Source organism: Talaromyces atroroseus (genome assembly GCF_001907595.1).
Source record: "Talaromyces atroroseus strain IBT 11181 chromosome Unknown scaffold_2, whole genome shotgun sequence".
Taxonomy (NCBI): Eukaryota; Fungi; Ascomycota; class Eurotiomycetes; order Eurotiales; family Trichocomaceae; genus Talaromyces; species Talaromyces atroroseus.
The window spans coordinates 2,919,870-2,944,257 of record NW_017971434.1 but is presented as its reverse complement, the minus strand read 5'-3'; the positions used below and the strand labels follow the sequence as shown (position 1 = coordinate 2,944,257).

Genomic DNA, 24,388 nt, shown 5'->3' with positions numbered 1-24,388 from the left:
TAGTACGTATGTCTATGTACAAACCCCGAAAGGCCGCGTAAGAGCGCTTGCCTTGATTGACGGAGCTGCCGAAGGTAACTTCGTGGACCGAGAATGGGCACGAAAGAATGCGTGTTCCTTAGTAGGTCCGGCCACGGCCGCAAAGGCGATCGACGGGCATTTAATACCGACGTATGGGAAGACTTTGCTGAATGTCATTGCTCCCGATTCGGAAGGCGGACTGGGAAGCACCCAGCAGACCTACGGCGTCGTTAACGCAAAAAGGTACGATATCGTACTTGGATTACCGTGGCACTTGGCCGCGAATCCTGATATCCACTATGTCACAAGGCAGTGGTATTACCGCCAGCCTATCGAACAGAAGGCTGAGCTCGCGCTCTACCGTACGAGTCATGGGGCCGTACAGCGGTGGGACCCTGCGAAAAACGGGAGTAACGTACCCACAGAGCGCATGCCGAAACCGCACATAGAGCGGATCACGGCCCAAGAACTCTACCAAGCCATAGAGGATGGAGAGACCGCTTACGTTGCAGACCCAAGAAGAGTCGTAACGAAAAAAGCCGACCCAGACGAGGAGGAGACCAAGGGTCCCCCGTGGCTGGCGGCTACCGATGTTTCGGAACTGCCGGCATACTTGGAATCGTACCTTGACGTCTTCTCAGAGGAGCAGGCGGCAGTACTACCCGAACATGTGGCCCACGATCATGCTATCGATTTGGAGCCTGGCAAAGAGCCACCATACCGTTCGATTTATCGGCTAAGTCCGAAAGAACAAGAAGTGCTTCGAAAGTACCTGGCAGAGAACCTAGCCAAGGGCTGGATTCGCGAGTCGAAGAGTCCTGCTGGAGCACCTATCTTATTCGTACCTAAGAAGGACAGTAGCCTACGGCTATGTGTCGACTACCGGGGGGTAAATGCCATTACGGTCAAGAACCGATACCCCTTGCCGTTGATCGGAGAGACCCTGAGTCAGCTCTCTGGAGCATCGATATTCACACAGCTGGATCTCCGGGATGCGTATCATCGCATCCGAATCAAGAAGGGAGATGAGTGGAAAACCGCTTTTCGTACCCGATACGGGCATTATGAATATACTGTCATGCCATTTGGGCTGGCGAATGCCCCGGCAACCTTTCAATCGTATGTGAACCGAGCGCTGAGCGACCTTCTAGACGTGAGCTGTGTGGCATATCTGGACGATATCATCATATATTCAAAGGATAAAGCCACCCACGAAAAGGATGTTCGTAAGGTGTTAGACCGCTTGCGGCAGTACAAGTTGTACGCCAAGCTATCGAAATGTGCTTTCGAAGTCGATGAAGTACGTTTCCTAGGTTTCATAGTCGGAACAAAAGGCATTCGAATGGAACCTGAACGCGTCGCCACCATTCAGGAATGGCCCGAACCCAAGAATGTACGGGATGTGGCCCAATTCTTAGGCTTCGCCAACTTCTACCGCAGGTTTATCGAGAGATACTCCGCAATTACCGCGCCGTTGTCGAATATGACCAAGGGTCACGAATGGACGCGAAAGGGGTCGAAAGCAGAACGAGAAGCTAATGCAAAGTTCGTTTTCACCGAAGAGGCACGAAACGCCTTCGAAACCCTTAAGAAGCGCTTCACACAAGCACCTATACTCAAGCATTTCGAACCGGAAATCCCACTTAGAGTGGAAACCGATGCATCGAACTTCGCTATAGCAGCGATCCTGAGTCAGTTGAAAGCCGATGAATTGTGGCATCCGATAGCATTCTACTCTCGAAAGATGACCCCGGCTGAACTCAACTACGAAACGCACGACGGAGAGCTATTAGCCATCGTCGAAGCCTTCAAACACTGGAGGCACTACCTAGAAGGTAGTAACGGGCCTGTGACCGTCCTTTCGGATCACAATAACCTTCGGTATTTCATGACCACAAAGGAACTGAACCGAAGGCAGGCTCGATGGGCCGAGAAGCTCGCAGCGTTCGATTTTAACATCGAGCATCGGCCAGGGCATAGAAATCCCGCGGATGCACCAAGTCGAAGGCCAGACTATGTCGAAGTCGAAGGTGACCGACAGACCCTACTGCCAACGCTAAAGGAAAAGCTGAGCCGAGGACTTTACTCAACAAGAATAGAACCCTCCGAATATGAATATAGTTCCGACAGTATGGAACTCGCGCATCCGGAAGAGGCAACGGAGACTCTTCAAGTCGACAATGATTCAAACTCTGGGCATCGAAACGCACCCAGCAGTCAAAAAGGAACAGTCGCCGGCGTTACAAGAGGTCTAGAACTCTTGGTGCCAAGGTCCGAAGTGGTGGCAGCCACCGCGACCGAGACAGCCTATTCGGACATGCCTGAAGAGCTTGCCACTGTTATTTATCGTTGCCAGCAAGTAGACGTACAAGCCGGGAACATACGAAAACAGATGGCAGATCCGAATTCAAAGGTAGATCGTTCCCGTTGGTACATCGGAGCCGATGACCTACTCAGATTCGAAGGCGCAGTATATGTGCCGCATGACTACGCACTCAGGCAAGAAGTCCTGCGAGTCAATCATGACGACCCACAAGGAGGTCATTTCGGCGTCGAAAGGACGTACGAAACAATATCGTCGAAATATTTCTGGCGAGGGCTTTATGACGCGGTTCGATACTATTGTTCGACGTGTATAAAGTGCCAACACAATCGCGTGCCACGGCATAAAGAATACGGGCTGATGAAGCCATTGCCGAAATCCACGAAACCTTGGGAGTTAGTCACCTTGGATTTCATAGTGGAGCTTCCACCTTCGAATTGGAGGGGAAAAACGTACAATGCCATCATGGTCATCGTGGAACCATTGACAAAATATGTCATATATGAACCCATGTCTACCACTACGTCAGCAAAAGAACTGGCGGAGACCATATACGAATCGGTGGTCAAGTACTTCACCGTACCTAAAAATATCGTGAGCGATCGGGCAACGATATTCACGGCCACATTCTGGAAAACGCTCTGTTGGCACCTCGGTACAAGAAGGAGAATTAGCACAGCCTATCACCCTCGAACCGATGGTCAAACAGAACGACAGAATCAGACATTGGAACATTACCTTCGGTCATATGTCAATTCGTCACAAGACGACTGGGCACGGTGGTTAGCGCTAGCTCAACACACATATAATAATAGTGTGCATAGCACCACCGGGATGTCACCTACCGAAGCACTAATGGGCTTTCGGGGGGATATTCGCGTCAACGTTGATCAGGACCCCCCGGGTACAGGTTCCGATGAGGAAACCTCGGGGACAAAGAAGGATCGAATACTGGCAACCGAACGGGCAACCCGACTACGGGTCAAACGCGAAGAACTTCGAAAGCTACTAGAGGAAGCATCGGAGAATCAGTCTAAATATTTCAATGAGAAACGCATAGCAATGCAGTTTCGAATCGGCGATAGGGTGATGTTACGAACCACGAACATCTACCCCCCGGGCAGGAAGAAATTGAAGTTCGATTCCAAGTTTATCGGACCCTTCCAAGTACTGGACACATGGGGAACGAATGCATATAAGCTAAAAATGCCCCCACGATACCGACAGTTGCACCCGGTATTCCATGTCTCGCTACTGGAACCGTTCAAGGACACGGCCAGAAACGAAACCCCACCTGATGGTCTCGTTATAAACGACGTCAGAGAATACGAGGTTGAAGAAATTCGTATGGAAAAAGGCTCCGAAAAGAATAAAACGTACCTTGTTAAGTGGGCAGGCTACCCCGAAGAAGATTGCACGTGGGAACCTGAGGAGAATGTCAGTGATTGTGCTGCATTCGAAACCTACCTTCAAAATCGCAAGACTATTCATGACTCGAAGCGAGGAAGGAAGAGACAAAGGAAAGCTTGATTCGTGGTAGCTAAGGATAAATACAGGACCTATTTCATACTATGAACTGTTAGTGAGGGTCGTCGGTTGTAGGATTCGAAGGGAACTTACGCCATGTAATCAATGAAGGCTTGGCCAATTAATTGCAAAAGCCGAGGGGACAGATCACGAGATCGAGAGCCCGAAGGCCCGGGCACAGGTGCCCGCCCACGAATGGGCTCAACGAGGGGAAGCAAAGGAGACCCTCTTTCCCTGCCAAAGTCGGCAGGGTCACCAGCCGAATGTATCGACTGGGAACGGGAACGGCGAGGACGAAGCTCCTCTGACAAGGCAGCACGAATTGCCATAATCGAATGCTTTTTGAGCGGACTAGGCCGAGTCGAGGCTGTACTTTCGTCATCGGTTTCAGCACCGGAGTCTGTCTCAACGGCACGTTTTCTGGATGCACGGTTCGAAGCCTTGAGTGCTTTATCTAACGCACGGCATCGATCACCGAAGTCCCCTGCCACCGAACCCTGACGGAACTCGTCGGCTAAAGCCTTTAGGCGGTCCGACAGGGACTCGGGACACTACAAACCATCAGTATTGGTTATGAAATGAGAAATGTTCGATGGCATAGATGCTCGAACTGGAGTTATGAATGTGTACTTACGGGGACACACTTGCGCTTAAGCGTTCGACAATGCATGCACAACCGAGTCACGGTATCGTAACGAGCATGCCGCTGCTCGATGCAGTCATGAGGATTCGAAGTGGCCCAGGATCGAAAGCAGGCTAAGCACGGGAGCTCACGTAGAGACTCAACCGCACGTTCCTATACCCTATTAGTATCGAAACCCTGCACGTGGAATATCGTTACTCACCTTGCCCTTCGGAGACGCAGGGGGCTGGGAGTTGTCAGACACGGCACCAGGAGTAGGGACTGCACTGAGAGGCTCAACCGGAGGACCCTCAGGAGTGCGTGGAGGTTCGGGCTACCCATTCATCCGCATCAATATTTGCCTGACTTTATGACTCATCTCGTATGGCCAACTTACCTGCGTGGACGACATTTTTGCGAGGTACTCTGAATATGAGGACGAATCGGGATTGACGACAGCGAACTACTACTACGTTAGTGTTTTCTCAAGCATCGGGACGCTGCTCCCAAAGAGGGGGATAGCTAGAGCAGGTTCGAATTGTTAGAGTTAGGCACTCCAAGTTGACTGCCACGCTCAACCGTGAGATGGTCAAAACCACCTCACTGTCGCCCCAAGCATCAAATCGATGCAGGAAAAGCGAGGAATCAATAATATGGGATGCACTAAATCCATATTCGATGAAATTTTGATGAAAAAGCGTGGTGTTGAGATAACACTTACCATCGAGGAAGAAGATGAGGCCGAGGAAGAGAAGGGAAAGGAAGAGGAAGTCAGAATGAGGGAGATGAGGATTTGTGCGCGCTCACTACTAGCGCCAATCTCAACTACTTCCTACGTATTCAATCCTCTATCTGATGCCTATTGTCCACCTTCGATTTCTCCACCAAGAACAAGGATTTCGTTACGAAACTTGAACTACTGATTCTACGCACCGAACCCTACAAGCCTGCGAAGTTTTGGGCTCAGGGACGCGCCCTTATAAAGAGGGGGATAGCTGTAAGGCGGAATCCTGGATGGAGTTGGGAATAGCTTCAAAGTACAGCGGGCACGTGACCTCGCCCGGCTTCCCGCCGCTAATTGGACTAGCGGCTTGGCACACACCGCCTTATAACGGCGGGTGGCCTCAGGCCTTCGTGAAGCAGCGATTAGCTGCTGAGCATACGTGTATATACGTTCTATATTCGAATCTATTCCTAGGCCGAAGCCGAATCCCAGCTACGTTCTTGCAACCCCCGTCACACTATTATATTAACTAACTTATTTATATAAGAAAAAATAATTTTAAAGATTTATTCTTTCTTTTTATATTCTTCTACTTTCTACTTATAATTAGTCTTATTAATCTTATTCTTAAGATTATTAGAAGTAGAAGAATATTTATTTAATTTAGGATTCTTAAGATTAAGATTAATATATTTCTAAATCTTTCCTTATCTCACTCTAATTTAAATTAATTTAAACTAATTATACTAATATAATCATTTAATTAAGTTAATCTTCTTCTAAATTATCACCATTATTTCAATACTAAATTCATAATATTTTGATGAGATTGCCAGCATTTATTTCTAATAAAAACTATAAATTAGCAAAGATATAATTCTCAAATATATAGATTAGGAATAGCTTTAATAATTAGGATTTAGCTATTTATAAGCTCTTATATCCTATTAACCAGTTTCTTTTCTAAATTAATAAAATCCAATACTATTAAGACATACTATTATAATAACAGATTTAGAACACTGTATTAGCTAGTATTAAGAATACTATATAATCTACATATCTAACTAAAGAGAATATTCAGGGGTTACTTAAGGCCATATTTATAATCAGAATAGAGATCAACTAAGACACATATCCAATGCCTATTCTGGCCAATTAGGTGCACCTCTGTGAAATACGGTGTTGGTTGTGGATTACATGCTGTATTCGGAATAGCGGTCATAATCCGCTGTCACATGCTTTTAAGGAAAGATGTATGAAATTGGTTTTAGGTAGACCTCATGGAATGTATAAGATCGGGCTTAAAGGTTAAATTCTAGGTGAGGTCATTGAAATGTAGTATAAACTGAGTAGCCTCGTTAGGAATTGATCATTGAGCTGGGAAGCATATATTTGTTATTTTCTCCGTGTTGAGAATGGATTCTAGTATCATGTCTACTCGAACGTATGTTTACCACAGCTAGCTAGGTTCGTAAACCTGAGAACGATTTCTCATCTATCTCAATACCGTCGAATGGCTCTGATACTAGTAGCGCAGACTCAGACTTGTTTCAAATATGACAACTGGTGCACGATTGGCTCTGGTCAGTTGCAGGAAAGACGAGGGATTGTCCTATCAAATGAGGCCATGAAGCCCTACAAGATATTAACAATTTATCACCAAGGTAGATAGAGTGACCTTATATTCAAAATACCACGTCGTTGGCATGCTGGAGTCCAGTCATACTCCCTTACAGATATAAAATCTAGGAGGCTTCCCGACAACGAACAAATACTCCAATCGTATACCAGTTCAAGATTCAGATGGATTCAAGATTTAACTGGATTACTGCGCTCTGTTGGAAAAGTCTTCTCTAGATTGTATATGTATTTAGGGCAAGATGTTGCAATTCCTTCGTTCCGATTGGTCTATCAATCATATGCGTGCAAGAAGGCCGGTAGCCTTGGCATTAAAACATCCCGCTCTTGATAATTGGCGTTGCAATGCAAGTTCCAAAAAGTCATACAAAAATAAGTGTATGTGACTAATACATGGTGACAAATGAGTGCCTGATCCTTGTATTTTATTGGTTGATTTAAGGTGATCCAAGGATCCGCGTAATGTTCAGCGGTCGAGAGTCTCCCTCAGTCTCGCACTTGCTCCTCCTCGAGGTCCTTCTCTTTAGCATCGTCAGCCTATCACAAGCAGCAGCAGCAAGCATGGTTGACCAAGGTAAGTTATTTGATACTCTACAATTGCCTTCACCGTTGTATTATCTAGTGCTCTGACTCACATAATATTCAGATTTAAAAATGAGAAGCACCTCTCCTTCTCCTCCCCCTCCCGCCAACATCCCGGTCACCAATGCTACAACCGCTGGGGTTGTAGTAAGTGTAGTCTTTCTACATGTCTTTGTGGTGCAATCACTAATATAGCAATCAACAGGAAGATTCCCCTCCCCCACCCTCGCCCTCCGACGCTGGTGCCCCTGGTAGATTTGCTGCGTTTCGTCTTGCTGTAAGTCTGTTTAGTCTTGTTATCTCTATCATGTATCAGGGGTAGCCACTATATAACTTTCCTCGGCAATGGGCTGATCTTCGCCTTTGGGATCTGGGATTACTCGAAGACGCTTCCGCCAGCTCTCTGCCACAGAATATCAGTTTTCCTCATCGGCATAATAAGTTAAATACGTCGCGTAGGTGAGGACGAAGAGGGAAAAAGAACGTGATCTTTTGCATTTTGTCCTACTGGGACATTTAGCATTACTTTGTTTCCTGGGAGGAAAAAATTATTACTTTGAGTATGCTTGGAGTGCTCGAGCATTGCATATTGACACATTCATTATCTGGACCTTGTCGTTTGTATCCCTCTCGTTATCCTTTCTTGGTCCAAAATATGGTAGCGATTGCCCATCACAAACGACAAGCCAGAAGCTTAGAATAATTGGATAGGTCCTCATAAGTTGTCATCGAAGTCCTGCTATATTTCAAAGACTGATATTGTTTTCACATCACCCAAGGAATGGCATATCAGAGCCGTTGGCAATTTGTGCCTGGGAAGACCAAGCGTCTGGTTGAGTCTGAAAATGACTTGCTATTAGATCTTTATTCTTACAAGGGCACATATATAAATCATAAATCATATATATTGGAATTATTTCATACAACTAGTTAGTCACTATAGCTCGGCTAACAGCTCGGCCATCGAGACTGGCTTGCGTACTGCGTTTGAAAATCCTTCGTGAAATGTCACCCATACCTTGCGGTCATGTCCATGCCCACTCGATTTACGTTTATGATTCTGCGGGCGCGCAGCACTGCCAGATTGATTATTTTGAATGACCCTGCCAAAGAAATCTCTATTGACGGCTGCATCCGCACCAGACTTTGTCTTAGAGCCATTCTCCTTATCGTCATCATTATGCGTCTGTTTTTGCTTTGAATCCTTGTTACTACTGCTCGACGGAAGTCCCATTTTGGCCTGGGAGCTTTCTCCCTGTTTGCGCAGTGTCTCTTTGCGGTACTCCTGATCAAGCACCTGTCGAATGGCGTAGCGTACGGGGCCTGCGCCATTAGTATCGAGAATGGTGCCCTTCGTCTTTGAAAAGCAGATTAATGTGTCGATAGGCCTTGATTGAGTTAGCCCAGTAGACTTTAATATATATATATACATTTCAGAGAAGAAACTTACGGCTCCATTCTGTATACCCACCCAGTGTGGGAACCTTCATTTCCTACACGCACCCTTTCAAACGTCACGCCCAAGCCACCCATCACCTTTACTGCAGAAAGAACCAGTGCCTTTTCGCTCTCTTTTCTGACACTGGCAACATTGCTTTGATCACTACCTCGCACAACGACCGGCTTTATATCGGGCGATAGCATGCGCACAAGATTCGGCACCAGATCAGTAGCAACACAGTCGACAGAGCGGAACAGTCTCATGAGTGGTGCAGAAAAGGTTGACTGAAAACTGACAAGTGTTGATTTATTCTGTTTGAGTGCTTCAAACGCCGCAAAGTCTGCCCTGGGTCCGGAAAATGGATGGTCTTCTTCTTCTGTGTTTTCGTCTTCGAATTTTCTCTTATTCGAGGAACTAGTAGCACTAGCAAACAAGTGATGAAATGCCAGAATTGACTGGCTCAGGTACGGATTCAACTCCCAGTCCTGGTTTGAGAAAACTTTAGATGAAATCATGTCGTGAAACTGCAGCCAATCGTAAGCGGAGTTCGGTTTAGAAAGAAACGTATCGTCCTGAAAAGTTCTTGTAGGATATTCCGTGAAGCAGTCCGTGATACACCGATCATAATCCCCGCTTGCATCTATCATCTCGCGCAGCTTGGACGCTGCATGGCGTCTGCGCAGCTCTGCAACTCCCACTGGAGTTTTGGTTTTCTCCTGATCAAAAGGGTCATTAAACGAGTCAATGCCAATAGGCGCTAGTGGGAAGCCAGCACCTTCGATGAAGACGCGATCTGTAATCTCTCGAACTCCACCTCTTCCGAGCCCCTTGGAATATCCACTAGATTGGGCGTCGTTGAGGATGTTCTCCTCTAACCAACGTTTGGTCAAACGAGGTGCTGCTGTTGGAAAAGCTCGAAGTTTACGCACAACCCACTCCGCTGAGACTAGAATGCTTCGTATGTCGCCCTCGCCAACACCGCGATTCTTTTCGGTGCGGTCTTTCTTGGCAGTCATACCCCAGGATGCTTCGCAAAGTCTTCTGACTCCATCACCGTCATATTGGATATTCTCTTTTGTCAATATTATCTTTAGACGCTGTATGACATTTTCCATCGGCACTTGTCGAACGTGTATCACTTCAGCAATGCTAGAAGTGCGAAGTGGCCTTAGACTGGAATGATACGCATCGTTGCAAATGAGGATTATGGGCCGCAACAGACGGAAATCGTCGCCTTTTCTTCTTTTTCCCTTGAATGATACAATTTCACTAGTCCGAGCAGAATTCTTTTGGTCTGTCATGACTAGATCAATGAGAGCTTTGATAAAACCGCCCTCACCACCCGAGCCTGAACCGCCAACAACACCATCAACCTCATCCACGACAACGCAAACGGGACGACTGGGTTTGATGGCCTTGCTTGAGTTAGCATTAACACTTACGCTTTTCACGTTCTCTGTCCCAACCGCATCTCTGATGCGACCTTTGACGACATCCCTGCTACGTTCATCACTAGCATTAATCTCCAGGACTTCATAACCTGCCTGTTGTGCACAAACATGAGCTAGGGTAGTTTTGCCTAGACCTGGAGGACCGGCCAACATGAGAATCTTCCGGTGTATTCGTTCGCCCTCTTCGGCGGCCGTTTTCATCGGCTTCGACCGAGCAAGACCTGGGAAGACAACTGGATCCCATCCCTTAAGCCATCGTAAGACTGATCTATGAGTCCGCTCGTCTCCAATGAGATCTGCAAATCTTCGAGCACGATATTTTTCCGTCCACATTGGATTGGCATAATTCTTCTTGGACTTTCCAATTACCGGTGTTTCGATGGAATGTTCAATGTGCAGTTGTTCTCGCTTGCGGTTCATATCCTCCTTTATCTCACTGGCAGCATGGTCCAATAACCGGTGGATTTCAATTCCGTAGTAGCTGCGCTGAGCTTTTCCGGCAGCCGTCTTTGAGCGACTGGCAACAATCCTCTCGTATGATGGAGCGCTTGCACGCTGGCGCGGTTGGACTCGAAGTGTTTTCCCCGAGCAAGTCTTGATAGTGATAGGCTTTCCCCTTTCCAATGACGTACCATCTGACCCTAACGAAATTATGGGGGCCGAATTAGACATCATTCGGAGCAAAGTGGCATCGCTGTTCGCAGATGTATCCCTTAGCGCATTGGTACTATCCTCTTCCTCTTCATCCTCATCTTCGACGAATGGTCCATGAGTCTTCTGATTGGGTACATTTTCCGGCAATGATTTTTCTGTCTGTTTTCCATATTCCGTATTCTGAAATGAGTAAATTCCGTTTTCATACCGTCCTAATTCAGCCAATGCATCCTCATCGTCGTCATCATCGTCATCGATGAATCCGCCTATCATTCTTGGTCCATTATGGTCATTGCTATCTAAATTTGTTTCTTGCAACGAGCTCAATTGATTGTCGACAACAATTTTTTGCCGTTTCAAGTCCTCCTCCGGCAATGTCGATTCTAACTTTCTCTTTCGGGGATCTGTCAATGAAGGACTAGGCGTAAGAGCGGACTCCGCAGATATGGACGGCGCCATTGCCGTTGGCGGTGTGGAAGGAAGGAAATTTTCTATAATGAGACCTTTGCCTAGTTGAGGGTAATTCAAGGACTTCGTTGGAGTGACTACTCCTTGGTCAGTAAATACCACACAAAATTAAAGAAGACCTTGCATACGTGGTTGTATGTCGTCGTCACTTCGAAACACATCCGATAGATTCCAAGAGCGATGCTGAATCACGACTCCCTTACGTCGATTTTCTTCAGCAATCTCCAAGCGCCGCTGTTGTAGCGCCTCGATGTCGTCGGCAAATGAATCAAGGTCTGGCTCGGTTTGAAGTATAATCTCTGGTGGTTCGGAATGAAGATGTAGTGCTGGGTCGAAGTCAGATGACGGGAAATCATTCGCCATCAATGACAATGACGAGTCGTGATAGTATGGATTAGGCTTTGAGATGGTGCATGGGTATCTGCTTGATTGTTATCTTGATCCTTTGATTATGTCCACAGGCTGTCTACGTAACTAACGGCGTTGACGCGCGGAGAACGCGTTCGACGCGATGTCAACCACGCTAGCCTGAAAGTGGATAATGTGAAATTACTTGAAAGTTTCAATACAGCCCTAATACACGTAATATTATTCCTAATTAGGTTAGCTTTATCTGGGCCCTAAGCCCTAATTCTTAAATCATTCCCAAGAACAATTCTTCCTATTCCTCACCCACCTTAATCCTAGTTAGCCGGCCCTAAGAGTGCAATTCAGCGCTGCTCAGAGCGCAATCCGATCTCCGAGTTCAACTGCAAATCACTCCGAATTGGCGGGCGCTTCCTTTGTCAAGTTATGCCAGAGTTGCTTTGTAGTCGGTCCTAATATCAGATGATTTGCTCCTTAACCATAGGAACTATCTCGATATTCAATTCTAGTTAGCATCACGGGGACCTTTGTCGGTAACAAAGTGCTGTTCATTTTAGACGCGATAAGAAACGGGGACTACTGGAACATTAAATGGGTTTTCTAGATGGATGCGGTGTGAGCACTTCATTTCACGACAAGCCCACAGCCTGATAAGACTTTGATGAGTCTCAGAGATCTCTCGATGTTCTGCCAAATAAGTATGCAGTATTCCATGCTGGTGCAGTGCCTGCTTAGTGGCTTCGCATCCGGCTGCCATAGATCGTAAGTTCACAATTCCCTGGCCCTGCCACGTGCTATTTGGCTATAAAGAACGCGATTGTGGACTGCGGGGTATGGCTCATTCTATGAATATGGAGTTCTATCTTGCTTGTAGCTACTGCTTGTCAACCAATTAAAGTCCCAATTCTTGATATACAAGTCCCACCATCACGACGCTCTACACCTAGATACCTAGGTATACACCACGCTAAAGGATCGACCTCAACCCTGGTCTTAGTCAACACGAACCACATTTGTCTCTAGAAAATACCCACAGCATGACAAAAATACCAGAACTTCATACCGGCAGTACGCGCAACCGGAAAGGCTATCTCTCGCCCATCGAAGACTTTCAAATTCCGTTCGGAATCGTGGAAGGCGTTCAATATGGTCCCACCCTCCTGATAACTGCAGGAGTTCATGGTTCGGAGCTATGTTCGATTGAGGCGGCGTTGCGCTTAATGAATATCGACGGACATCAGTTAACCAGAACGCTTTTCGTCTTGCCAGTCATGAATTTCCATGGCTTTCGTGCTCGAAGCATCTACGTCAATCCGCAAGATGGAAAAAGCCTAAACAGACAATTCCCAGGAAATCCTCTAGGTACAGCTAGCGAGCGCCTTGTTCATTGGCCATCGGGTATCTTCCCGAAATGTGACGCTTATCTAGATCTGCACGGTGGTAATCTGGATGAAGAGCTTAAGCCTTACACAATATTTAACGAAGATAGTGAAGCATCGAAGCAACTAGCAGTCGCATTTGGCCTGGAGACTGTTGTTGCAGCATCTGGAACTCGGCGCGTCTCGTCAAGCTATGCTACCCGTCTGGGAATTCCAGCTATTACGGCTGAAGCAGTTTGTAACGGCCTTGTTTCTGAAGACAAGGTCTCCCTACATTATGACGGTGTGATGCGTGTCATGGCTTACCTTGGGATGTTGCAGTCACCCGCGTTACCATTGGCCGTACCGGAACGACGCTTTGTAAAACTTTCGGTTCCTATTGCATCTGCAGAAGGGCTCTGGTATCCACGACACCGTGTTAGCGCACACATCGCGATCAATGATATTCTTGACGAGGTGCGAGGTATTTTCGGGGAGGTCCTTGTTACCGTAACAGCTGAAGTCTCTGGTGAGGTGCTTTATCGGCTGCCGAGCCTTTGGGTAAACAGCGGCGAGCAACTGATGGGTGTTGCTTACATGGTTCCTTCAATGTGACGTCCAGTATTTTTTCTCGGAACGGGAATTGAATGTAATGTCTTTTCTTTTAGCAATGATGTTACGTCTTCGCCACAGGTGTGAGAATCGAATTCACCTTTTATGAATCTTGGCTGGTCGAGTATCAATCTTAGCTTTCGACATACCAGTTGCGAATCACTGCTCTTCGTACTAAAGGAATTCATTTCTGTCTATTCTTTTCACTATGAATATAACTATACCTAGAGTGTGTTTGTGCATAACTCAATTGTTTGGCCAGATTCTTTTACTCCGCGGCCTACATGCTAACGTTGCAAAGTGAGGGTTAAAACCTTATACGATACACAGTGAATTTGAACGTAAATACTATAGTGTTTTTGAAGATTTGGTGCTTTCATTCTATTACCGATGTGGCTTATTAAGAACCACGTCAGAATAGAGACAGCTGAAGTATTGACTATCTCCTCTGTGTTTCATATGTCATGCAACTGTTTTAAAGACCATCTGCCGCCATAATATTTTGCCGCCTGGCATTAAGATTCAGAAACGATATGCAGGAGAACGAGTTCGGCTTCGGAATCTGAAATGCCTCAATCAAACCTGTAGCAGTTCGTTGGACACCGTGGATGCAATTATGTATACTTACCTTGGACAATGGAATATCGCTGACTCTTTGCCAGGCATATAAGCTGGCACCTTGATAATTGGGTTTATAGCTGTATTGTTCTTCAAAATGATAGGCGTAACAGCCATAGACGAGATAGACAGTGCAAATATAGGTCTGAGCCCCCAACATAGCTTTAACAGTATCATGAGGCCGCATCGTTTCTGCTAATAAATTCACAAAAAGTTGAGCACTAGCGTATCCTAATACGCCAGATAACAAGCAATCAACTGAACCGGCTAAATTACCTGGTGGGAGATTACCGTAGTATATGATTGCTGGGAAATTGCCACCTGTTTTCGGAGCTATAGAAGCAGCATTACTGCGCTGCTAGCTGAACCTAACCATAATTCGGAACAACATATTGAATAACGTTTACGGTGTAAAGATGATTAACAAGTTCAGCTAGGCACAGATGCCTGCGACCCATCCATACGATATGAGAGTCCGGATCTACGTGAGGATACAACTACCACAAATGAAGAGCCCCTGGGCGATTGTCACGATGTCTCAATACCGTAGCACCTCGGGCCTGTATATGGCAGAGTTTGCCCAAGCAAAGCTGTTGCAAAATTCACACATGTCATACACAGAAGTATAACTGCTGCTGAATCCAATTATTGGTCGGATAGGATTGTGAAACCTTTGGTATACCTAGGTGTTGGTCAAGTACGTCCTCGGAAAAGAGCGGCGGTGGAGCACAAAAAACCCGACTTCCAGTTTGCTATTGCCTGTAGTAACAAGGGGCATCCCCCAATGAGGCGAAGGGCTTTTAAGATCAATACAATATTGATTCCAAGGGATTTCGAATACTGTATGAACATACCTAGGTACTCAACGGACCGTTCTGTCTCGCTTGCAAATACCAGGTTGAGCACGTGACGTTCTTAGCGCGTTCTTAATTTCTTGGCACAGCTGTGGCTGACGTTAATCCTATATGTGGCGTACAATCTGTTTCCGGTTAGCGTCTGTGGCTTGACTCTTGCCGCGCGAGTTTTTGGAAATGAAGCGTCGCAGCCATCCCGTTCGTGTTCGCGACCAAGCAGTAAGCTGTCAATCGGCCAGCCCACACTTACTCCAAATATTGGATTTCGAGGACTCGCCATCATCGCGGGCTTTTGTAAAGGTAGTGAGGCTAGATTTTGTACTAGCTACCCTCATTACGACGCGCAGTTTCCACTTGCGCCTGACCTGAAGGAAGAGCTCTGCCTTTCCGACGATCAACCTAGCGCCCATCGGACCCCCCAAATTCATCAGACACGCCATAATGGACGAGCCACAGAAATTTTCTAGTGGATCTGGCGAGGAGCATCAGGTTTTAGAAGTCGCTCAAGATGTTACTGAGACGACTCAAGCATCTGGTAACATTCTTTCGCCCACCTACTTCGAAGTTGTGCAATATGGCTGACTGGGGAATTCCCATCTTCTTAGCAGCTGAACCTCACCAGCAGTCTCCAGTGAAGAATGCAGAGGGAATTTCTGATAATCCTTTGGATGCTCCTGCGTCCCCGAGACCTCAGGATAACGATGCGGAACCCGAAGACGAAGAAATGGGCGGTACTGAGAACGAAGCAAAAAAAGAAAACGGTGCCGATGATGGTGATGGCACAGAAGGCCTCCAGGGCGTCGACGCTGTCGGCGATGATCAGTCTGTACCAGAAAAGTCTACACTCGAAGCGGCAGCTCGCAGCCACCTCATTTCGCAGACACATGCCATTATCCTGCCAAGCTATTCGAGCTGGTTTGACATGCATCAAATTCATCCCATCGAAAAGAAAGCAATGGGCGAATTCTTCAATGGTCGCAATCGAAGCAAGACGCCAGCAGTCTACAAGGATTATAGAGATTTCATGATCAACAGCTATCGATTGAATCCCATAGAATATTTGACTGTGACGGCTTGCCGCCGCAATCTTGCAGGAGATGTTTGTGCTATTATGAGGGTTCACTCTTTTCTGGAACAATGGGGTCTTATCAATTACCAGGTGAGTACTAAGATTTTTAATCTTCCGTGCCAAGTAGATTGCTAATCAAGATAGGTTGATCCGCAAACACGACCCTCGAATATCGGACCACCATTTACAGGCCATTTTCGAGTTATTGCAGATACCCCACGCGGTCTTCACCCATTTCAGCCTGGACCTAATCCTCTCGTTACTGCAGGCAAACCGTTGGCAGCCACTGATCGTGCCGCATCAGGAACACCCGTTAAGGCTGATTTAAACCTTGAAATCAGACGCAATATCTATGACGACAAGGGCAAAGAAATTACCCCTGCTGAAGATAAAGAGAAGCAGACGAATGGAGACACACCTGCCGCAAACGGTACATCATCTGAAGCTGCAAACAAAGCAATGGAAAGTGCGGTCAGAGAGCCTCGGAAAGTTTTTAACTGTTGGTCTTGCGGCATTGATTGCACCCGTCTGCGATTCCACTACACGAAATCTGCTCCTGTTTCGAGCAATGCCAATGCACCTGACAACAAATATGACGTTTGTCCCAACTGCTTCCTGGAAGGTCGACTGCCTGCAAGCCACACTGCGGCCGATTTTATCCGACTAGAAGAAAATGACTACACCAAAGTCTCGGACAAGGATGCTCCATGGTCTGATGCAGAACTTGTTTTGCTCCTTGAAGGAATAGAAAATTTTGACGACAACTGGGAGCAGATTGCCTCTCACGTGGGCACAAGGACCCGAGAAGAATGTGTTATGAAATTCCTGCAATTGGAGATTGAAGATAAGTACGTCGAGGACGTTGATGGGTCAAATGATGCCACGGTACGTGCGCTACAGGGTCGCGATCCGATCAGTAAACTGGATAATCCTGTACTCTCTGTCGTCGCCTTTTTAGCTCAGCTAGCCGAGCCGTCCGTGGCTGCAGCTGCCGCTGGTCGCTCTGTTGAGCAGATTCGGAAAGAACTCAGAGATCAGTTGAATAAAAGTTCGTCTTCAGCTGAAAAGGGTAAAGACAAAGAGGGCCAGGAGCTCAAAACTGAGGATACAATGGATATCGACACTACCCGTGAAGCCGAATCAACAACTGGTACAAGCGAGAAGCGTGAATCCCTGGCAACGGTTGCCCTTGCTTCTTCTGCGGCTCGTGCCGGCGCTCTCGCTTCTCACGAAGAGCGAGAAATGACACGGCTCGTTTCAGCTGCGGTTAATGTTACACTCCAAAAATTTGAGATCAAATTGGCCCAATTCAATGAAATGGAAGAAATCATTGAAGCCGAGCGACGGGAGCTAGAGCAGACTCGACAACAACTTTTCCTTGACCGGATGGCATTTAAAAAGAGAGTCAAGGAAGTGCAAGATACTCTTCAGCACGTCAGCTTACAAGGACCAGGCGCAGATACCACTCGAGCTATTCATGATGCCGCTTCTGCTGGAATTAGCTCGCGTTTCCATTTCAGTCAGGTTCAAGGTGACGGAAGTAACGGCATCCAGCCATTGAGTGCCCAGCCTGGTTCCGATTATAAGAACTTTGATCTTTAATGGTGCTTTCCCTTTTCTTTCTCTACTTCTTATGGCTCTAATCCGGTGGTGCTTTGAACTACCTAATGTTTTTGGGTCCGGTTTTTCTCCTCTATTACTGTTTTCTGTCTTCATTTCCACGTTCTGTACAAATATGCAGCGGCGATATTGAAGGGCGGTCTACAATAAAACCGCAACCAGCGGAGGATAGCAGACGTGAATATGATACGTTTCTTCGATCGAGGTTGAGGAAAACTATGGGTGTGATATTTTACTGGCAGGCGCAATTAAGGGGGAGTCATCAAATTTTCTATTACCATGTCTTGTATTACAAGTGTCCGTGTGAGATTAATTTCCTTTTTTTCTTTCTGGATCGTTCTAAGTACTATTTCAACTAGGTTCGTCTTGTAGAACATTTAACGAATTTGAATGTTGACTCAATGCATTCGATCCACAAAAATACATACACATTAATCATGCTAACGTTAGTGGGAATTATAACAGCCACTTTCCAAGTTGTTCAAAGAAATCATCCAAAAGTTCTGACTACTCAATGCGTCTTCTTTTCCTCTGTTTATTTTGAACTTGTTGGCCATCCATGCGAAGATCTGTTCCATTTGACCCCCATTCAGTCCGATAGACTAGGTCCGTTCTCCAGTCAATAATCGCATGCTCTCGAAGTGTTTGCTTAGTCGGTACTGGCGGTGGCTCTGATGCATCTTCCTCTGTATTCACATTGAACTGAAAGCCGTTTTCCCTAAACAATGCTCGCAGCTCTGCTTCCGCTTGTTTGCTGGATTTTCGGTCAAAGAAGTCAAGGTACTCGTCTACCTTTCGATCATATTCAATTTGCTCCAGTTCAGAGATTTCTGAATCCTCAAGGAGTGATGTGTCAGAAAAAAAAGTTCCATCGTCGGACGTTGACGAGTTTGTCTCTTCTCGATTACCGCCTAATTGACCGCCATCTCTATCCATCTCGCTGTCTTCTTCCTCGTCTGGTGTCAATGATTTCTGAAAACCATCTTCATCGCTGTCGAGACCATTAACACCGGCAGCATCAGCAATATGTCTACTTTTCTGGTCTCTTGTTGAGCTTTTGGCATGAGCCCTGGAACTCGTCTCTTGGGACAATTTCTTTTCGACTTCGTGATATGATAGGTACTCGTTGTGTCCTTGTGCCCCTTTTTTATTTACGATGTCCGCGACATCAAGCCGTAATCGGCGGGCAAGATGGATGTAAAAGTGAAATGGATTGCGCTTCATGTGTAGAATTTCGGCCGCTTCTACAACGTCCTCTTTCCTCACAACAGGGGCTGTGGTTCTCTTAGATCCGGCCACTCGATCATGTGCCACGGAAAAAGACTTCGCCACTAGGCGTTTGGTGATATCACGAGTGAGTGTATAAAAGTCACAGAAGGCATCGGCTGTGAGTGATGGACTTTCGCCTTCAAAAGCAACATTCCTCCAGTTGTCCTCAAACTGTGATTCCCCAGCATTCATAAAAAGCCTCTCGGATAGTCGTATCCATTGTCTAATACTCAACAAGCCAGCGCTTTGGAAGATCTTAGATTGTGATTCCGAAGGTGTTTTGGATCTTGACTCTAAAATTCCTTCAATTTTCTCCGCAACGTTGCTGTCAATAGTCCAAAAGTCGGAACCATGAATTTTCTTTCCTTCCAGATCATCCATGCGCTGTTCCAAAATCGAAATATGTTCGGCAATAATGTCAAGTGCCTTTTCGAGTTCCTCGTTAACGTCGACAGCTGCTGGTATGGCCATTGCGAGAGGGGGTTGCTGTTGCTTTTTCTCTTCCTTTTCCTCCGAAGTCTGCATTCTTTGTAAAATTTCATCCTTTGCAGCGTCCTCTAATAATTGAATATACTCTAGAACTTCTAATTTCGACTTAGACCCAAGATCCTGCGCAATTTCGTAAGTTCGAGATTTTCCCCTACGGGAAACAGCAGCAAACAGCCTGCTTTCTTCTCCTCTGGTCCATTCGACCAGGCCAATCTTGGTCGATACAGTAGAGTCATCTTCAGTAACTGTGTTTGGCTTGCATGCATCCGAGCTTCTTTCCTTCTGATCCAGCAGAGACCGATAGGATTCTAGGGACGCTTTCCAGAAGTAATGCCTTTCATTGCGTCGAACCCAAGAATCTAGATCACCTTTTGGACGTTCTCTAGATGACCCCAATTTTGATGCCCCATTTTCTGACTCTGATGTTTCGCCTGCAATTTCATTGACTTCGTCCTCACTTTCATTGATCCCATGCCCCTTCTCCTCTGGGACCCGCGGTGCGCCCGATTGAAATTCCTTGCCTATGACGAAAGACTGAGAGTTACGCCATGGTTTCGATGATGAAAGTATCGGAATGCTCTCAGGCGATCCCAGGATATTCTCTCTTTTGTCTGGAAGGGTTTCGTCTTCTGCACTTGTGCTCATTGTTTATTACTATCGCAGAATAACGAATGAAAGATAGCAAAGTTGCAGATGTCGATTTTTTCCCCAAAGGTGATGTTCATGTTGTGCATATCTGACCATATCAAAATCTGCTCCGCTGCAACAATAGATGGTTGATATTATGTTGAATTGAGAGCGAAGAGCTCCAACCGACTTCGAGGAATCTCAGCTCGAAAAATATCCCTTTGATAAGATAAAAGTTTGCATTGTTTGCTTCCCGTCGCGTCTTCACCAGCGGCGACCCCCCGACTACAGAAATTCAGACAAAATGCAATGCGTATGGAGCTTCTTCTACGACGAGGCGGAGCTCAATTGGCACGGAGCATTGTAAGGCCACGGGTGTGCCGACTTTCTTTTTATATTCCGCAAAGTCCAGCCATCACTCGCCATGCCTCGACGGTTATCTCTCCGAAGATACAGCTCCGGGATTACCAAGAAGAATCCATCCAATCTGTTATAGATCATCTTGAAAAAGGCCACAATCGCCTGGGATTGTCTTTGGCTACTGGTTCGGGCAAGACAGTCCGTTTATTTCTCTAAATGTCTGTTACTATTAACCCACATAGCTGACTATCACCTAGGTTATTTTTACCCAACTAATTGGACGCATCCCTCCCCGAGATGGCCGAGCAAACCAAACCCTTATTATTGCACACCGAAAGGAGCTTGTCGAACAGGCTGCATATCACTGTCGACTCACGTATCCAGACCAATCAGTGGATATCGAAATGGGCGCAAGCAAGGCATCTGGAGCCGCTGATATAACAGTAGCTTCGATAAGGAGTCTAGTGTCGAAAGATCGACTTGAGAAGTTTGATCCCAGCATGTTCAAGCTTGTGTTGGTTGATGAAGCACACCACATTGTCGCTCCTCAATACCGCAAAGTCCTCGAATATTTTGGCTTGACTGAAGCCTCCGACCAAGCGCCGGCGCTCGTCGGAGTATCTGCAACATTCTTCAGATTTGATGGCCTGAAGCTAGGTTCGGCTATCGACCATATTGTCTATCATAAAGACTACATTGACATGATTGGAGACAATTGGCTCGCTGACGCTGTTTTCACTACGGTCAAGACAAACGTTGATCTCTCCCGCTTGGCTAAGGATTCATCCGGAGATTTTGCCACAAAAGCTTTGTCTGAGGCCGTCAATACTGCCACCGTGAACGACGTTACCGTAAGGTCCTGGATCACCAATGCTCATGATCGTCAATCGACACTCGTTTTCTGCGTTGATACCGAACATGTAAGACAGCTTACTGACACGTTTCGGGAAAATGGCATTGATGCTCGCTATATCACTGCCAGTACAGCTAGACAGACGAGAAATGAGGTGTTGGATGCTTTTAAGAAGGGGGAATTTCCCGTACTGCTTAACTGTGGGCTTTTCACCGAAGGGACTGATATTCCGAATGTGGATTGCATTGTCCTCGCGCGTCCTACCAGATCAAAGAGTCTGTTGATTCAAATGATAGGGCGAGGTCTACGATTATATCCAGGGAAGAAGAACTGCCATGTAATTGACATGGTTTCGAATCTGAACACTGGCATAATGTCTACGCCTACCTTATTCGGTCTTGATCCCAACGAAGTCCTTGATAAACAAAGCGTACAGGATGTACAAAACAGAAAGGAGACTGGGGGTTTTGGCTCACATATACATGGCGCAGGTGACATTCCACTCAGTGGTGACGGCGTTGATGTTATATTCACAACATATGATAGCATATTCGATCTCCTCCGTGATGAGGTCGTAGATCGGCATATTCGCTCTATCAGCCGCTATGCCTGGGTGCGCGTTGATGTTGATCGATATGTACTGGCCGACAAGTCAGGGTGGATGACGATCCGAAAAAGTGATCGAAAAGCGGACGGCCCGTGGGTTGTCGAACATGTTCTGAAGCTTCAGAGCGATATAAAAGGTGGTTCAGTACACACTAGGCCTCGAGTTGTTACTCGAGCACCGGAATTGGAGCAGGCTGTACACGGCGCCGACACATTCGCTCGCACGCACTTCAAAATAGTCACAATCAAAACATCGGAAAAATGGAGGCAAGCTCCAGCAACAGAGAATCAGATAAACTTTTTGAACAGCAGAAAGATCCGAGAGAACACCATTACATCGCGAGATCTGACCAGGGGGCAGGCAGCAGATATGCTAACGAAACTGCGCTTTGGAACCAAATCAAGGTTTCAGATTGAACAAAAAAAGAGAAAGAAAGAAGCCAAAATTCGCAAGGAGTTTGAGAAGCAAATGAGCCAGGGTAATATTAAAGTCGGGTCTCTCAGTCAACAGAACTTATAATATTCTGGGAAGCACAGCTAATAGTTGCTCGTTATATCAATTGACCTCCATTGCCTATATCATTTAGTTCCAAGATTACGTTGATGTCATACTGAGGCCCTACTCTTAGCTAGGTAGATCATTCATGAGAATCATATAGTCTTTATAATACATAATATACAATATAGTACATATTTTTTAGCCACCACTAGCAGACTTCGCGGTCATCATCCACACTATCGAATATGCCGAGGGACATTTCATCTTTTACCGACACAGTTAGGGGCTGGCCACTCTTTTCGTTTGGGAAGTCAAATTTTGGTTTGCCCATCGCGGATGTCGTTCGCTGAGGTGTTAGATGGTATATTTGTTCCCACAAAGAACTCATAAGTCTTCGTGTCAATCGATGCGGCCGGCCCAGGACGTATTTTCTGAATGATAGCCCATTCTGCGGTCCGTCACTTAGGAAAGTTTCCAGCGGCGACAAGGCTGCAGGAGGAGAAACTGTCGCTCGTCGTGTAGGTGGCTTCCATGGCTCAGCGCCAGATATCAAGCCTCGCAGAACATTTAACTCGGCTGAATCAAGAGGTGGTAGCGCCCCGAACCTTGCACGGTTGAAATATCGCTTCCGAATATTCTTGCGACGAACCTCAGGCATGGGCATCTGCCAGCTGTTCAACTTGGGCACTTTTACGACTTCATTGACTTTGAAACGTTTCATGTAAGCGCCCTGCGGGAAGGCAACCTGATTTTGCGACTTTAGCAGTGCTGTGAGCACTTCGGGAGGCTCCCACTCGTCCCCAAACCGGACTATTGAGACCTTTCTCAAAAGATCTTCGACATCCGTGTTCGAGTTCAAGATTTTATCTTCTTGCACATCCCTGATTAGAGCATAAAGTAGTGAATACTTTTTGGCGCCGACGCGGCCATATGCTAGCATCAATACCTTTTCTAAAGAGTTGTGGTATCCCTGACTAGCTCGTCGTAGTAGTAATAGAATCTTTCTGGCGGATTTCCAAAGTCCTTTTTGCCTTTCGAGGCTGGCAACTTTCACTTTTTCGCGGTATTTCTCAGACTGAGACTGAGATTGGCGAATCTTCCGGCTATCTGAAAGCAAAAGAGAGGACGACCTCTTGCGGTAACGATCGAGGACATATTTGTGCATGTATTCTCTAGCAATCGGGTCGGGTAAATAGGAGCATTCGCGTAGCGTTGCGCGGAGAAGGTGTCGCCATACTTCGGGCGGACGCAGAGAAGCCTGAGACATGCGACGAGAAGCGCGAAATCAGCAAAGGGAGAGGAACTATTTTCTCTCAAGGATCCGAGTCCAGCTCAGGACTGACGAGCAACTGAGCGAGTTGTGCTCCGTGACGGTCAAGCTGTGACGGAAGAAAAGCCGGGCTAGCCTAGAGAGGCAAGAATGGTTTAGTGTGTCACGCGTCTTGGGCCGAACGCGAAAAGGCCCCGCGACTTCCTCGACACGCATCCTCCCTCGCCAACCAACCCAATTCTTCTTTGCGCTCGCAATTCACTAGAAGGACTGCTTCATTCTTGCACCAACGCCGTATATGTGATCGTCTTGTGGTCAGCCCATTGCGCCCATCAGAGTGCGTTCTTAGCGCTTCTCTTCCCTGCATCTGTGGGGGGTTGGCCTTCTGTGATTCGCCTGGAACGCGCTACCCTTGCCGGCGCCTTTGCACATACCGACCTCCTGCTAGTTGTTCATGTGTGAGC

The 24,388-nt window shown here is 46.6% G+C and overlaps 7 protein-coding genes across 7 annotated transcripts, besides 3 other annotated features; 4 read left to right on the top strand and 3 right to left on the bottom strand.

Moving 5' to 3' along the window:
- Window positions 1–5,843: a repeat region (Identified by RepeatMasker using a combination of RepBase library and repeat library created with RepeatScout).
- Window positions 5,735–6,455: a repeat region (Identified by RepeatMasker using a combination of RepBase library and repeat library created with RepeatScout).
- A 2-nt stretch (window positions 6,456–6,457) lies between these two features.
- Window positions 6,458–6,561: a repeat region (Identified by RepeatMasker using a combination of RepBase library and repeat library created with RepeatScout).
- A 759-nt stretch (window positions 6,562–7,320) lies between these two features.
- Window positions 7,321–7,762, top strand: UA08_03073 (hypothetical protein; the record flags this gene model as incomplete). Its single annotated transcript, XM_020265185.1, has 4 exons — window positions 7,321–7,432; window positions 7,505–7,587; window positions 7,646–7,717; window positions 7,757–7,762. The coding sequence occupies 4 exons, from the start codon at window positions 7,321–7,323 to the stop codon at window positions 7,760–7,762; spliced, it is 273 nt and encodes a 90-aa protein (XP_020122377.1).
- Window positions 7,763–8,377: 615 nt separating this feature from the next.
- UA08_03072 (Chromosome transmission fidelity protein 18) lies at window positions 8,378–11,817 on the bottom strand (the record flags this gene model as incomplete). Its single annotated transcript, XM_020265184.1, has 3 exons — window positions 8,378–8,828; window positions 8,891–11,531; window positions 11,583–11,817. 3 exons carry the CDS (start codon window positions 11,815–11,817, stop codon window positions 8,378–8,380), a joined length of 3,327 nt encoding a protein of 1,108 aa, XP_020122375.1.
- A 1,040-nt stretch (window positions 11,818–12,857) lies between these two features.
- On the top strand, window positions 12,858–13,793 carry UA08_03071 (hypothetical protein; the record flags this gene model as incomplete). The annotated part of the gene is made up of 1 exon (XM_020265183.1): window positions 12,858–13,793. One exon carries the CDS (start codon window positions 12,858–12,860, stop codon window positions 13,791–13,793), a length of 936 nt encoding a protein of 311 aa, XP_020122376.1.
- A 2,043-nt stretch (window positions 13,794–15,836) lies between these two features.
- Window positions 15,837–17,933, top strand: UA08_03070 (hypothetical protein; the record flags this gene model as incomplete). The annotated part of the gene is made up of 2 exons (XM_020265182.1): window positions 15,837–16,421; window positions 16,476–17,933. 2 exons carry the CDS (start codon window positions 15,837–15,839, stop codon window positions 17,931–17,933), a joined length of 2,043 nt encoding a protein of 680 aa, XP_020121856.1.
- Window positions 17,934–18,458: 525 nt separating this feature from the next.
- Window positions 18,459–20,354, bottom strand: UA08_03069 (hypothetical protein; the record flags this gene model as incomplete). Its single annotated transcript, XM_020265180.1, has 1 exon — window positions 18,459–20,354. The coding sequence occupies one exon, from the start codon at window positions 20,352–20,354 to the stop codon at window positions 18,459–18,461; it is 1,896 nt and encodes a 631-aa protein (XP_020121855.1).
- A 746-nt stretch (window positions 20,355–21,100) lies between these two features.
- UA08_03068 (hypothetical protein) lies at window positions 21,101–22,675 on the top strand (the record flags this gene model as incomplete). Its single annotated transcript, XM_020265179.1, has 1 exon — window positions 21,101–22,675. The coding sequence occupies one exon, from the start codon at window positions 21,101–21,103 to the stop codon at window positions 22,673–22,675; it is 1,575 nt and encodes a 524-aa protein (XP_020121852.1).
- Window positions 22,676–22,862: 187 nt separating this feature from the next.
- Window positions 22,863–23,819, bottom strand: UA08_03067 (hypothetical protein; the record flags this gene model as incomplete). The annotated part of the gene is made up of 1 exon (XM_020265178.1): window positions 22,863–23,819. The coding sequence occupies one exon, from the start codon at window positions 23,817–23,819 to the stop codon at window positions 22,863–22,865; it is 957 nt and encodes a 318-aa protein (XP_020121851.1).
- Between the last annotated feature and the right edge of the window lie 569 nt (window positions 23,820–24,388).